Below are 15811 nucleotides of genomic sequence, written 5' to 3' on the forward strand. Positions count from 1 at the left end.
TCTCTCTCTCTCTCTCTCTCTCTCTCTCTCTCTCTCTCTCTCTCTCTCTCTCTCTCTCTCTAACTTTCTCTTTTTTACCCTCCCTCCCTCACTTGCTGTCCTATTCTCGTTTTCTCTTACTCTCTCTCTCTCCCCCAACTCACTCTACTTTCTGCATTTCTCCTTCTTTTTTTACTCTTCCCTGCCATCTCCCCCATGTTTTTCTCCCTCTCTTCCCCCTCCTCCCTCTCCCTCTCTTCCCCCTCCCCCTCCCTCTCCCTCCAGATGTGGATGAGTGTGAACAGGAGCCTGACATATGTGATGGAGGACAGTGCACTAACATCCCAGGGGAGTACCACTGTCTGTGCTACGACGGCTTTATGGCTGCCCTGAACATGAGGCTCTGCATAGGTATCTACACACACACACACACACACACACACACACACACACACACACACACACACACACACACACACATCTGCACACACACACACGTTGACACGGGAGCACACTCACACACAAACACAGATACACACACGTCTGCACTCATACACACACGTGTGCACGTGAACACGGGAACACACCTGTGCACACACACACAAACATATCAGATCATATGGTGTGGCTAAAAAGGTTCATGTCAAGAATGTAGGCTTACATTGAACGCCACACACATGTTAATGTAGTCTTGTCATAAATCTCTCTGGTAGGCCTACATTATGTTCACATAGCCACGGTAGCTTCTGTCTAAATCTATAACTGCTCAAGTAAACGTGCGCCGAAAGTTGCACAGAATGTTCACAAGACCTGAAATTTGATCTGTGCCGGATAAGATATATAACTACTCCCTCTCGTCCTCTTCCTCCTCCTCCCTCTCTTCCTCCTCCTCCCTCTTTTCCTCCTCCTCCCTCTCTTCCTCCTCCCGCTCCTCCTCCTCCTGCTCCTCTTCCCACTCCTCTTCCTCCTCCTCCTCCTCCCTCTCCTCCTCCTCCTACTCCTCCCTCTCTTCCTCCTCCTACTCCTCCCTCTCTTCCTCCTCCTCCCTCTCTTCCTCCTCCTCCCTATTTTTCTCCTCCCTCTCTTCCTCCTCCTCCCTCTTTTCCTCCTCCTGCTCCTTCTCCCACTCCTCCTTCTCCTCCTCTCTCTCTTCCTCCTTCCTTCTCCCTTCCTCCTCCCCCTCCTCCCTCTCCTCCTCTTCCTCTTCCTCCTCCCTCTCTTCCTCCTCCTCCTCCTCCCTCTCTTCCTCCTCCTCCCTCTCTTCCTCCTCCTCCCTCTCTACCTCCTCCTCCTGCTCCTCCTCCTGCTCCTCCTCCCGACTCCTCCTCCCAATCCTCCTCCTCCCTCTCTTCCTCCTTCCTACTCCTCCCTCTCTTCCTTCTCCTCCTGCTCCTCCTCCTGCTCCTCCCTCTCTTCCTCCTCCTCCCTCTCTACCTCCTCCTCCCTCCTCCTCCTGCTCCTCCTCCCGCTCCTCCTCCTCCCTCTCTTCCTCCTTCCTACTCCTCCCTCTCTTCCTTCTCCTCCCTCTCTACCTCTTCCTTCTCCTCCTGCTCCTCCTCCTGCTCCTCCCTCTCTTCCTCCTCCTCCTCCTCGTCCCTCTCTTCCTCCTCCCTCTTTTCCTCCTCCTCTTCCCTCTCTTCCTCCTCCTCCCTCTCTTCCTCCTCCTTCCTCCCGCCTCTCCCTCTCTTCCTCCTCCTCCCTCTCTTCCTCCTCCCTCACTACATCCTCCTCCTCCTCCTGCTCCTCCTCACCTGCTCCTCCTCCTCTTCCTCCTCCCTCTCTTCTTCCTCCTTCCTCCTTTTCCCTTTCTTCCTCCTCCTCCTCCTCCCTCTCTTCCTCCTCCTCTTCCCTCTCTTCCTCCTCCTCCCTTTCTTCCTCCTCCTCCTTCTCCTCCCTCTCTTCCTCTCCCTCCTACTCCTCCCTCTTCCTCTTCCTCCCCCTCTCCTCCCTCTCCAGATGTGAATGAGTGTGACCTGAACTCCAACATCTGTATGCACGGCGAGTGCGAGAACACCAAGGGATCGTTCATCTGCCACTGTCAGCCTGGCTACTCAGTCAAGAAGGGAACTTCTGGATGTACAGGTGAGAGAGAGTCAAATCTCCCTGCCACAATATCTAAGCCAATAGGGCAACATTGTTGATGAACATTCGCAAATCAACTTGATTGGAGGTACACAACACACTCCCCGCCTCTCGTCATGAGCCGTCCCGGCCGTTACCAAGAACCACATGCTGGATTTTTAACAGGGTCATTGGAGATTTCAGCGTTCATTAAGTGACCATTCTACTTAAAAAATGTTTTTATTAAATGTATAATTTATCGCCCTTGCGTGCACATCTCCGTCTATTAAGAACCAACGACGTGCTACCTTTTTGCTAACATCTTTTCAGACGAATCTCACAGAGTTCTATCTAACCGGGTCGAGCAACTTGATTTCTCTGCGACAACACAGCTGCTGCTGCCTGCAACAGGCTGACAGTCAGAAGAAGGGGCTGAGAACAAACCTAGGCTAATGCAGATAGCTAGCTATATGGTGGTATTCAAGCTGAGGTCAATCAATAAATGCAAACAGACATTTTGATTAGTTAGCTAGCGTCAAGCAGCTAGCCTCTGTATGTAGTTAACGAACAGGCAAAGAAAGGTAGCTAGTTATGTTTGTTTATAGAAAGTTTTTACACAATTAACTTTAGCCATAGCTTGTTGAATAACCTTTATTTTTTATTTAACTAGGCAAGTCAGTTAAGAACAATTTCTTATTTTCAATGACAGCCTAGGAACAGTGGGTTAGCTGCCTTGTTCAGGGACAGAACAACAGATTTTTACCAGCTCGGGGATTTGATCAAGCAACTTTCCGGTTACTAGTCCAACACTCTAACAACTAGGCTATCTGCCACCCCAACCTTCAGGGTATTTGGTACATATTAGTACCAAAATGAAGATGTAGAGTGTTGGAACTCATGAAAGTAAATATTCTTGTATTCAGTAAAGTATTTTAATGAAAGTCAGTATTTCTATGTGCAGTGTGAGATATACAGTACCAGTCAAAAGTTTGGACACACCTACTCATTCAAGGGTTTTTATTTATGTTTACTATTTTCTACATTGTAGAATAATAGTTGAAGACATCAAAACTATGAAATAACACATAGGGAATCATGTAGTAACCAAAAAAGTATTTATTCAAAGTAGCCACTCTTGGCATCTCTCAACCAGCTTCATGAGGTAGTCACCTGGAAATCATTTCAATTAACAGGTGTGCCTTGTAAAAAATGTATTTGTGGAATTTCTTAATGCGTTTGAGCCAATCAGTTGTGTTGTGACAAGGTAGGGATGGTATACAGAAGATAGCCATATTTGGTAAAAGATCAAGTCCATATTATGGCAAGAACAGCTCAAATAAGCAAGGAGAAACAACAGTCCATCATTACTTTAAGACATTGCTTGGGCCAGGTGTTCAGGTGTTCTTAATGGAAATTAGACTGGTTGAGAGAATGCTAAGAGTGTGCAAAGCTGTCATCAAGGCAAACGGTGGCTATTTTAAAGAATCTCAAATATATTTTGATTTGTTTAACACTTTTTTGGTTACTACATGATTCCATATGTGTTATTTCATAGTTTTGATGTCTTCACTATTATTCTACAATGTAGAAAATATTAGAAACAAAGAAAAACCCTTGAATTAGTAGGTGAGTCCAAACTTTTGACTGGTACTGATTGTCAACATTAACAATAGAATTATTGAAATTCATGAAAGTAAATATATCTGGCTTCTGTGAGATTGGAAATACTGAATGTCACTCCTTCTGTGTAGACATGGATGAGTGTGAGATCGGGGCTCACAACTGTGACGTCAACGCCAACTGTGTCAACACCCCCGGGGACTTCCGCTGTTCCTGCCGTGTCGGCTGGGTGGGCGACGGAGTCAACTGTATAGGTAGGCCCCCCCCAGCCTCCAACCTCCATCTGCTCAGTCCATACACTTCAATCCATACACACACAATGTATAGACTTTCCACTGGCTCAGACACTAGACAAAGAAGGAACTGTATCTAGGGGACAATAAATCATGATCAATCAACTTCTCTGCAAAACACAAAACACAAAATGGTTGCAAATGTATGTTCAGATCTTTATCAGAGTCTTGACAGGGATTCAGTCGGTTTCTGGCGAACTAGCTACTGTATGGCCCTTCAAACATCTTACACTAGGCTGCTAGCACTAGGCTGCTAGCACTAGGCTGCTAGCACTAGGCTGCTAGCACTAGGCTGCTAGCACTAGGCTGCTAGCTGGAGCAGGTTTGCTCAGCGGATCTAGCATGGTTTGCCATAGCAACCAGTGCGTCATAGCTACCGAGAGCGGAGTGATTTTCAGAATTAGGAGCTAATGTTAGGCGGATGGGCAAAATCTAGATAATTTTTTAGAGATCGGTTCTACGTCCTATAAAACGTATCGGTTGAGGGACGAGCGTCTCGTAGGAGTGACGCCATCTGACGTGAGACAATGATTGGCTAGTTCATACAGTCAGCATTCCTTTTGAACTGTGAATCCAGGTAGAAAAGAGGTTTAAATAGGGTTCAAAGGTCAGATGAACACAACAATCAACACAACAATCATGTTGAGTGCAAGGATTCAATCCCCTTTAATAAGCAGAAGACTTCTTGATCATATTCATTGCAGGAAAATAACTTTTTGCTTTTACCCCACTCCCCGTTACACACACATACAGCTATGATGCAATCAGACATTATGCAATCAGCTATGGTGCAGTCAGCTATGGTGCAGTCAGCTATGTTGCAGTCAGCTATGTTGCAGTCAGCTATGGTGCAGTCAGCTATGGTGCAGTCAGCTATGTTGCAGTCAGCTATGTTGCAGTCAGCTATGATGCAGTCAGCTATGATGCAGTCAGCTATGATGCAGTCAGCTATGGTGCAGTCAGCTATGTTGCAGTCAGCTATGGATCAGTCAGCTATGATGCAGTCAGCTATGGTGCAGTCAGCTATGGATCAGTCAGCTATGATGCAGTCAGCTATGATGCAGTCAGCTATGGTGCAGTCAGCTATGATGCAGTCAGCTATGGTGCAGTCAGCTGTGGTGCAGTCAGCTATGATGCAGTCAGCTATGTTGCAGTCAGCTGTGGTGCAGTCAGCTATGTTACAGTCAGCTATGGTGCAGTCAGCTATGGTGCAGTCAGCTATGGTGCAGTCAGCTATGGTGCAGTCAGCTATGGATCAGTCAGCTATGGTGCAGTCAGCTATGATGCAGTCAGCTATGTTGCAGTCAGCTATGGTGCAGTCAGCTATGGTGCAGTCAGCTATGGTGCAGTCAGCTATGGTGCAGTCAGCTTTGTTACAGTCAGCTGTGGTGCAGTCAGCTATGATGCAGTCAGCTATGGTGCAGTCAGCTATGTTGCAGTCAGCTATGTTGCAGTCAGCTATGGTGCAGTCAGCTATGTTGCAGTCAGCTATGTTGCAGTCAGCTATGATGCAGTCAGCTATGATGCAGTCAGCTATGATGCAGTCAGCTATGGTGCAGTCAGCTATGTTGCAGTCAGCTATGGATCAGTCAGCTATGATGCAGTCAGCTATGGTGCAGTCAGCTATGGATCAGTCAGCTATGATGCAGTCAGCTATGATGCAGTCAGCTATGGTGCAGTCAGCTATGATGCAGTCAGCTATGGTGCAGTCAGCTGTGGTGCAGTCAGCTATGATGCAGTCAGCTATGTTGCAGTCAGCTGTGGTGCAGTCAGCTATGTTACAGTCAGCTATGGTGCAGTCAGCTATGGTGCAGTCAGCTATGGTGCAGTCAGCTATGGATCAGTCAGCTATGGTGCAGTCAGCTATGATGCGGTCAGCTATGTTGCAGTCAGCTATGGTGCAGTCAGCTATGGTGCAGTCAGCTATGGTGCAGTCAGCTATGGTGCAGTCAGCTTTGTTACAGTCAGCTGTGGTGCAGTCAGCTATGATGCAGTCAGCTATGGTGCAGTCAGCTATGGTGCAGTCAGCTATGTTGCAGTCAGCTATGTTGCAGTCAGCTATGTTGCAGTCAGCTATGTTGCAGTCAGCTATGTTGCAGTCAGCTATGTTACAGTCAGCTATGTTGCAGTCAGCTATGTTGCAGTCAGCTATGTTACAGTCAGCTATGTTGCAGTCAGCTATGGTGCAGTCAGCTATGTTGCAGTCAGCTATGATGCAGTCAGCTATGATGCAGTCAGCTATGGTGCAGTCAGCTATGGTGCAGTCAGCTATGTTGCAGTCAGCTATGGATCAGTCAGCTATGATGCAGTCAGCTATGATGCAGTCAGCTATGTTGCAGTCAGCTATGTTGCAGTCAGCTGTGGTGCAGTCAGCTATGATGCAGTCAGCTATGGATCAGTCAGCTATGATGCAGTCAGCTATGATGCAGTCAGCTATGGTGCAGTCAGCTGTGGTGCAGTCAGCTATGGTGCAGTCAGCTGTGGTGCAGTCAGCTATGATGCAGTCAGCTATGTTGCAGTCAGCTGTGGTGCAGTCAGCTATGTTACAGTCAGCTATGGTGCAGTCAGCTATGGTGCAGTCAGCTATGGTGCAGTCAGCTATGGTGCAGTCAGCTATGGTGCAGTCAGCTATGGTGCAGTCAGCTATGGTGCAGTCAGCTTTGTTACAGTCAGCTGTGGTGCAGTCAGCTATGATGCAGTCAGCTATGGTGCAGTCAGCTATGTTGCAGTCAGCTATGTTGCAGTCAGCTATGTTGCAGTCAGCTATGTTGCAGTCAGCTATGTTGCAGTCAGCTATGTTACAGTCAGCTATGTTGCAGTCAGCTATGTTGCAGTCAGCTATGTTACAGTCAGCTATGTTGCAGTCAGCTATGGTGCAGTCAGCTATGTTGCAGTCAGCTATGTTGCAGTCAGCTATGTTGCAGTCAGCTATGTTGCAGTCAGCTATGTTGCAGTCAGCTATGATGCAGTCAGCTGTGGTGCAGTCAGCTATGTTACAGTCAGCTATGTTACAGTCAGCTATGTTACAGTCAGCTATGTTGCAGTCAGCAGTCAGCTATGTTACAGTCAGCTATGTTACAGTCAGCTATGTTAGTCAGCTATGATGCAGTCAGCTATGTTACAGCCAGCTATGTTACAGTCAGCTATGGTGCAGTCAGCTATGGTGCAGTCAGCCATGGTGCAGTCAGCCGTGGATCAGTCAGCCGTGGTGCAGTCAGCCGTGGTGCAGTCAGCCGTGGTGCAGTCAGCTGTGGTGCAGTCAGCCGTGGTGCAGTCAGCGATGGATCAGTCAGCCATGGATCAGTCAGCCATGGTGCAGTCAGCCATGGTGCAGTCAGCCGTGGTGCAGTCGGCCGTGGTGCAGTCGGCCGTGGTGCAGTCGGCTATGTTGCAGTCAGCTATGGATCAGTCAGCCATGGTGCAGTCAGCTATGTTGCAGTCAGCTATGGATCAGTCAGCCATGGATCAGTCAGCCATGGTGCAGTCAGCCGTGGTGCAGTCAGCCGTGGTGCAGTCGGCCGTGGTGCAGTCAGCTATGGTGCAGTCAGCTATGATGCAGTCAGCTATGGTGCAGTCAGCTGTGGTGCAGTCAGCTATGATGCAGTCAGCTATGTTGCAGTCAGCCGTGGTGCAATCAGCCGTGGATCAGTCAGCCGTGGTGCAGTCAGCCGTGGTGCAGTCAGCCGTGGTGCAGTCAGCCGTGGTGCAGTCAGCCGTGGTGCAGTCAGCCGTGGTGCAGTCAGCCGTGGTGCAGTCAGCTTTGTTGCAGTCAGCTATGATGCAGTCAGCTATGATGCAGTCAGCTATGATGCAGTCAGCTATGATGCAGTCAGCTATGATGCAGTCAGCTATGGATCAGTCAGCTATGGTGCAGTCAGCTATGGTGCAGTCAGCTATGGATCAGTCAGCTGTGGATCAGTCAGCCGTGGTGCAGTCAGCCGTGGTGCAGTCAGCCGTGATGCAGTCAGCCGTGGTGCAGTCAGCCATGGTGCAGTCAGCCATGGTGCAGTTAGCCGTGGTGCAGTCAGCTATGTTGCAGTCAGCTATCGATCAGTCAGCCATGGATCAGTCAGCCATGGTGCAGTCGGCCGTGGTGCAGTCAGCCGTGGTGCAGTCAGCCATGTTGCAGTCAGCTATGGATCAGTCAGCCATGGATCAGTCAGCCATGGTGGAGTCAGCTATGGTGCAGTCAGCCATGGTGCAGTTAGCCGTGGTGCAGTCAGCCGTGGTGCAGTCAGCCATGGATCAGTCAGCCGTGGTGCAGTCAGCCGTGGTGCAGTCAGCCGTGGTGCAGTCAGCCATGGTGCAGTCAGCCATGGTGCAGTCAGCCATGGTGCAGTCAGCTATGTTGCAGTCAGCTATGATGCAGTCAGCTATGATGCAGTCAGCTATGATGCAGTCAGCTATGTTACAGTCAGCTATGATGCAGTCAGCTATGATGCAGTCAGCTATGTTACAGTCAGCTATGATGCAGTCAGCTATGTTACAGTCAGCTATGATGCAGTCAGCTATGATGCAGTCAGCTATGGTGCAGTCAGCTATGGTGCAGTCAGCTATGGTGCAGTCAGCTATGGATCAGTCAGCTATGGATCAGTCAGCCATGGATCAGTCAGCCATGGTGCAGTCAGCCGTGGTGCAGTCAGCCGTGGTGCAGTCAGCCGTGGTGCAGTTAGCCGTGGTGCGGTCAGCCGTGGATCAGTCAGCCGTGGTGCAGTCAGCCGTGGTGCAGTCAGCCGTGGTGCAGTCAGCCGTGGTGCAGTCAGCCGTGGTGCAGTCAGCTATGGTGCAGTCAGCTATGTTGCAGTCAGCTATGATGCAGTCAGCTATAATGCAGTCAGCTATGATGCAGTCAGCTATGTTACAGTCAGCTATGATGCAGTCAGCTATGATGCAGTCAGCTATGATGCAGTCAGCTATGGATCAGTCAGCTATGATGCAGTCAGCTATGATGCAGTCAGCTATGATGCAGTCAGCTATGGATCAGTCAGCTATGGTGCAGTCAGCTATGGTGCAGTCAGCTATGTTGCAGTCAGCTGTGGATCAGTCAGCTGTGGATCAGTCAGCCATGGTGCAGTCAGCCATGGTGCAGTCAGCCATGGTGCAGTCAGCCATGGTGCAGTTAGCCATGGTGCAGTCAGCTATGGATCAGTCAGCCATGGTGCAGTCAGCCATGGTGCAGTCAGCCGTGATGCAGTCAGCCGTGGTGCAGTCAGCCGTGGTGCAGTCAGCTATGTTGCAGTCAGCTATGGATCAGTCAGCCATGGATCAGTCAGCCATGGTGCAGTCAGCCATGGTGCAGTTAGCCGTGGTGCAGTTAGCCGTGGTGCAGTCAGCTATGTTGCAGTCAGCTATGGATCAGTCAGCCATGGATCAGTCAGCCGTGGATCAGTCAGCCGTGGTGCAGTCAGCCGTGGTGCAGTTAGCCGTGGTGCAGTCAGCTATGTTGCAGTCAGCTATGGATCAGTCAGCCATGGTGCAGTCAGCCATGGTGCAGTTAGCCGTGGTGCAGTCAGCCGTGGTGCAGCCAGCCATGGATCAGTCAGCCGTGGTGCAGTCAGCCGTGGTGCGGTCAGCCGTGGTGCAGTCAGCCATGTATCAGTCAGCCATGGTGCAGTCAGCCATGGTGCAGTCAGCCATGGTGCAGTCAGCTATGGTGCAGTCAGCTATGGTGCAGTCAGCTATGGTGCAGTCAGCTATGATGCAGTCAGCTATGGATCAGTCAGCCATGGTGCAGTCAGCCATGGTGCAGTCAGCCATGGTGCAGTCAGCTATGGTGCAGTCAGCTATGGTGCAGTCAGCTATGGTGCAGTCAGCTATGATGCAGTCAGCTATGGATCAGTCAGCCATGGTGCAGTTAGCCGTGGTGCAGTCAGCCGTGGTGCAGCCAGCCATGGATCAGTCAGCCGTGGTGCAGTCAGCCGTGGTGCGGTCAGCCGTGGTGCAGTCAGCCATGTATCAGTCAGCCATGGTGCAGTCAGCCATGGTGCAGTCAGCCATGGTGCAGTCAGCTATGGTGCAGTCAGCTATGGTGCAGTCAGCTATGGTGCAGTCAGCTATGATGCAGTCAGCTATGGATCAGTCAGCTATGATGCAGTCAGCCATGGATCAGTCAGCCGTGGATCAGTCAGCCGTGGTGCAGTCAGCCATGGTGCAGTCAGCCATGGTGCAGTCAGCCGTGGTGCAGTCAGCTATGGTGCAGTCAGCTATGGTGCAGTCAGCTATGATGCAGTCAGCTATGGATCAGTCAGCTATGATGCAGTCAGCCATGTATCAGTCAGCCATGGTGCAGTCAGCCATGGTGCAGTCAGCTATGGTGCAGTCAGCTATGGTGCAGTCAGCTATGGTGCAGTCAGCTATGATGCAGTCAGCTATGGATCAGTCAGCTATGATGCAGTCAGCTATGGTGCAGTCAGCCGTGGTGCAGTCAGCCGTGGTGCAGTCAGCCGTGGTGCAGTCAGCCGTTGTGCAGTCAGCCGTGGTGCAGTTAGGAGCCTTGCTCAAGGCTCTGATCCATTCTGGAAATGAATTTGTATTAGCTGGGATTGAACTCATGTAACGAAAATATAGCAAAATAAGAATGAATACTCTTTCTATACGGAAAATGATTGCTAGACATTTTCTGATTGGACCGATTTGAACTTGGGTAGAGCCCTAGCCCATGTGTGTGTGTGTGTGTGTGTGTGTGTGTGTGTGTGTGTGTGTGTGTGTGTGTGTGTGTGTGTGTGTGTGTGTGTGTGTGTGTGTGTGTGTGTGTGTGTGTGTGTGTGTGTTGTGTTAGATATGGATGAGTGCACCAATGGGACGAGCCACTGCAGTGCCAACGCCAAGTGTCTGAACACACCCGGCTCCTACCGCTGCGCCTGCGCTGAGGGCTTCACTGGAGACGGCTTCACCTGTTCAGGTAACACAGGTCTTCACTGAGTATACCGGACATTAAGAACACCTTCTTAATATTGACTTGCATCACCCCTTTTGCCCTCAGAACAGCCTTATTTCGTTGAGGCATGGACTCTACAAGGTGTCAAAAGCGTCCCATGTTGAAGCCAGTGCTTCCCATAGTTGTGTCAAGTTCACTGGATGTCCTTTGGGTGGTGGATCATTCTTGATACACACGGGAAACTGTTGAGCGTGAAAAACCCAGTAGCGTTGCAGTTCTTGCCAGGCACCCCGGTTTGTGTCATCTACTACCATACCCCGTTCAAAGGCACTTACATCTTTTGCCTCACCTTCATCTATACTGATTGAAGTGGATTTAACTCTCTCTGACCCTCTGACCCAGGGATCATCAACACGTTGTGACCCTCTTACCCTCTGACCCTCAGACCCTCTGACCCAGGGATCATCAACACATTCTAACTATCTGACCCTCTGACTCTCTGACTCTCTGACCCTCTGACTCTCTGACCCTCTGACTCTCTGACCCTCTGACCCTCTGACCCTCTGACTCTCTGACTCTCTGACCCTCTGACTCTCTGACCCTCTGACTCTCTGACTCTCTGACTCTCTGACCCTCTGACCCTCTGACTCTCTGATTCTCTGACTCTCTGACCCTCTGACCCTCTGACCCTCTGACCCTCTGACTCTCTGACTCTCTGACTCTCTGACCCTCTGACCCTCTGACTCTCTGACCCTCTGACTATCTGACCCTCTGACTCTCTGACCCTCTGACCCTCTGACTCTCTGATTCTCTGACTCTCTGACCCTCTGACTCTGACTCTGACTCTCTGACCCTCTGACTCTCTGACTCTCTGACCCTCTGACCCTCTGACCCTCTGACTCTCTGACTCTCTGACCCTCTGACTCTCTGACCCTCTGACTCTCTGACCCTCTGACTCTCTGACCCTCTGACTCTCTGACCCTCTGACTCTCTGACTCTCTGACCCTCTGACTCTCTGACCCTCTGACTCTCTGACTCTCTGACTCTCTGACCCTCTGACCCTCTGACCCTCTGACCCTCTGACCCTCTGACCCCTCTAACTCTCCAACCCTCTAACCCATCTCAACCATGGATGTATGGGCATTGGCCTATATAACAATTAAATGTCCTTCTCCCGTCACTGAATTGTCTTGAAGATATTATGTTAACCCCTGTTTGATCCCTATGTGGTGACAGACGAGGATGAGTGTGCAGAGAACGTGAATCTGTGTGAGAACGGCCAGTGTCTCAACACCCCTGGGGGTTACCGCTGTGAGTGTGAGATGGGCTTCACCCCTGCCCCGGACAGCCGCACCTGCCAAGGTGAGTCTCTGGCCCCTATCTATCTCACAGTCCATTCACAGAGTGTATAGCAGCTCTGGGGGTGAAGTTTCCGCTTGGTACAGATCTAGGATCAGCTTCCCCTCCCCCTATCATAACCTTAACCATTAGTGGGGAAAATGTTAAACTGATCCCAGATCAGTGTCAAGTGGTGAATTAACCCTACGTATCGTGTAGAGCACCACCCTAATACCCTATGCCACCGCAATGATGAGCCGTTATTGATGCAATATAGGTTTCTATTCATTCAAACCTGTACAAGAAGGTTTGTGGCAAATACATAACAATACCAGTACAATAGTACATTTCCCCTAAGAGAGTCATTGGAACACGAGTGCAATGACATACTGTATACCCTCAAATCAAATTGTACTGGTCACATACACATGGTTAGCAGATGTTATTGCGAGTGTAGCAAAATGCTTGTGCTTCTAGTTCCGACAGTGCAGTAATATCTAACAAGCAATATCTAACAATTCCACGACAACTACCTAATACACACAAATCTAAGTAAAGGAATGGAATAAGAATATATACATATAAATATATAAATATATGGATGAGCAATGACCGAGAGGCATAGGCAAGATGCAAAAGATGGTATAAAATACAATATATACATACAGTATGAGATGAGTAATGTAAGATATGTGAACATTATTAAAGTGGCATTATTAAAGTGACTAGTGATCCAGTTATTAAAGTGGTCAATGTGTGTGTACAACACCTTGTGTACTTTGGACAGACAAAATATGAATAACTGCATATATACATGAAGATCATTTCCATTAATAATAAAAAAGGTAAATGTATTGATTGTTTTGTCTCTGGCTGATTCTCTGCAGATATTGACGAGTGCACCTTCCAGAATATCTGTGTGTTTGGCACGTGTAAGAACATCCCCGGCATGTTCCGCTGTATCTGTAACGACGGCTATGAGCTGGACCGCTCCGGAGGCAACTGTACAGGTATGACGTGACCGTCTGACCGGCTGGCTGGCTAGCTGGCTCTGGCTGGCTGGCTGGCTCTTGCTGCCCTGGCTCTGGCTGGCTGGCTCTGGCTGGCTGGCTCTGGCTGGCTAGCTGGCTCTGGCTGGCTGGCTCTGGCTGGCTAGCTGGCTCTGGCTGGCTGGCTCTGGCTGGCTGGCTGGCTGGCTGGCTGGCTCTTGCTGCCCTGGCTCTGGCTGGCTGGCTGGCTCTGGCTGGCTGGCTCTGGCTGGCTGGCTGGCTGGCTCTTGCTGCCCTGGCTCTGGCTGGCTGGCTGGCTCTGGCTGGCTGGCTGGCTCTGGCTGGGAGGCACTGGCTGGCTGGCTGGCTCTTGCTGCCCTGGCTCTGGCTGGGAGGCACTGGCTGGCTGGCTGGCTGGCTGGTTGGCTGGCTCTGGCTCTGGCTAGCTGGCTGGTTGTCTGGCTGCCCCTCTGTCTATCCTTCAGTCTACCAATCTATCTCACCCACGTTACCACTGTTTTAGTCAGTCAGTCTGTCTGTCTTTCTGTCTGTCTACCTTCCTGTCTGTCCATCCTTCCATCTATCTTCCCGTCTAGCCTTCTGTCCCTCTCTCTGTTTACCCATCTGTGTGACCAGGTAAGGTGATTGAGAACACATGGCTGATTGTCCCACTAGCCCCAGACTAACTCTCTGATGCCATCCTCCTAAGCCAGCAGCTGAGATGGATCCTATTCCCGATGTAGTGCTCCACCAAATAGAGAGTAGGGTGCCATTTTGGAAGCAGGCTAAGTCTCTGCTCTGCTCCAGATTAGATGACATGACCTTTTAACCTGGATGTTCTCCTTTACGGGGTGTCAGCGCAGTCTGAAGTGGATGGGGGTTGAAGGTTTAAACAGGTAGAAGAATGTGTTTGATGGTGAGGTTTACAGTGTAGGATCTCTGGGGGGTCTCTGAATACGTACCACCACCACCCACCCACCATGATTCATGGTTTTCATATTTCCATAGTTTTCCTACATTGTGATGGGGAGATTTTTTTTGTGGTGTCAAAGTGCCATGTCTCATGGAAGCTGCTGTACAAATCATTTATGATTATTGGGGATCGTAGTGTATCATATTTCATATTATATTTATATCATATTTATATTTATTGTTTGAAAAGTGAAAGGCTTGTGTCTGTGTCTGTGTGTGTAACCCAGACGTGGACGAGTGCCTGGACCCCATCAACTGTGTGAACGGGCTGTGTGTGAACATCGACGGCTCCTACGAGTGTAACTGTCCTCCAGACTTTGAACTCAACCCTACTGGGGTGGGATGTGTAGGTAAGTTATTACAGGTCACCTTGAATATCCAGTAAAACACCTACCTGTGTACAACGCATCTATAGCGCCTGCTATAGGCTTCTATAGGTTTGCATTACAATACCTGCAACTCCATAAGCATTCCTAGCAGTGAATTGATATTCATAGCACCCTGTAATTACAGTGAATAGCTGTTTATAGCAGCCTGTAATTACAGTGAATAGCTGTTTATAGCAGCCTGTAATTACAGTGAATAGCTGTTTATAGCAGCCTGTAATTACAGTGAATAGCTGTTTATAGCAGCCTGTAATTACAGTGAATAGCTGTTTATAGCAGCCTGTAATTACAGTGAATAGCTGTTTATACCAGCCTGTAATTACAGTGAATAGCTGTTTATAGCAGCCTGTAATTACAGTGAATAGCTGTTTATAGCAGCCTGTAATTACAGTGAATAGCTGTTTATAGCAGCCTGTAATTACAGTGAATAGCTGTTTATAGCAGCCTGTAATTACAGTGAATAGCTGTTTATAGCAGCATGTAATTACTGGGAATAGCTGTTCATAGCAGCCTATAACTGCATAAATGACTATAAATGTACTACAGTGTATAATGCTTCACATAGTGTTGCACAAAGCATCACACATAATGCATCACACATAAGTGGTTCATAAGCAATGATAACTCCTAAAAGTTGTGTGTTTCTGTTAGTGTACACCAATATCAACTGTCCTAACCCCTTTAGGTCATGTTCATTAGACACTAAAACTGAGAGAAAAACACATCTAATAATCGAATAATACACGCTCATTCACCAGTCCTCAAACTCATTTTACTTTTTCATGGCAAAACGTTTTAAAACATTCTCAATTGCGTGTCCTAATGCAGTGTTTCCCAACTCTGGTCCTTGAGTACCCCCTACAAAACACGTGTTTGTTGTTCCCCCAGATACATTCAACTAATTGAGGGCTTGATGATTAGTTCACAAGTAGAATCAGATGTGTTTGTCCAGGGCTACAACAAACATGTGTGCTGTAGGGATTACTGGAGGACTGGAGTTGGGAAACACTGCCCTACATAATGTGTGCTGTAGGGGTTACTGGAGGACTGGAGTTGGGAAACACTGCCCTACATAATGTGTGCTGTAGGGGTTACTGGAGGACTGGAGTTGGGAAACACTGCCCTACATAATGTGTACTGTAGGGGTTACTGGAGGACTGGAGTTGGGAAACACTGCCCTAATGAACCCTGTGGTCTCACCGATGTCAACTGTAATTACTGCTTTGAGTCATGTAGTAGGCACCTAATGGAGAGAAAAAAGACATTAAACCCATAATAAACGCTCCTTTTTATTGT

At 49.0% G+C, this 15811-nt stretch overlaps 1 protein-coding gene across 1 annotated transcript in view; it reads left to right on the forward strand.

Annotated features, from left to right (window-relative positions):
• fbn2a (fibrillin 2a) overlaps positions 1–15811 on the forward strand; it is a 222242-nt gene that overhangs the window by 142918 nt on the left and 63513 nt on the right. Inside the window, exons 30-36 of the mRNA XM_071351419.1 lie at positions 265–390; positions 1936–2061; positions 3792–3914; positions 10732–10854; positions 12067–12192; positions 13056–13178; positions 14357–14479. Coding sequence (XP_071207520.1) covers positions 265–390; positions 1936–2061; positions 3792–3914; positions 10732–10854; positions 12067–12192; positions 13056–13178; positions 14357–14479 — 870 coding nt within the window. The remainder of the gene's footprint in view (positions 1–264; positions 391–1935; positions 2062–3791; positions 3915–10731; positions 10855–12066; positions 12193–13055; positions 13179–14356; positions 14480–15811) is intronic.

Source organism: Salvelinus alpinus, chromosome 18, assembly GCF_045679555.1.
Source record: "Salvelinus alpinus chromosome 18, SLU_Salpinus.1, whole genome shotgun sequence".
In the NCBI taxonomy this organism is placed as follows: domain Eukaryota; kingdom Metazoa; phylum Chordata; class Actinopteri; order Salmoniformes; family Salmonidae; genus Salvelinus; species Salvelinus alpinus.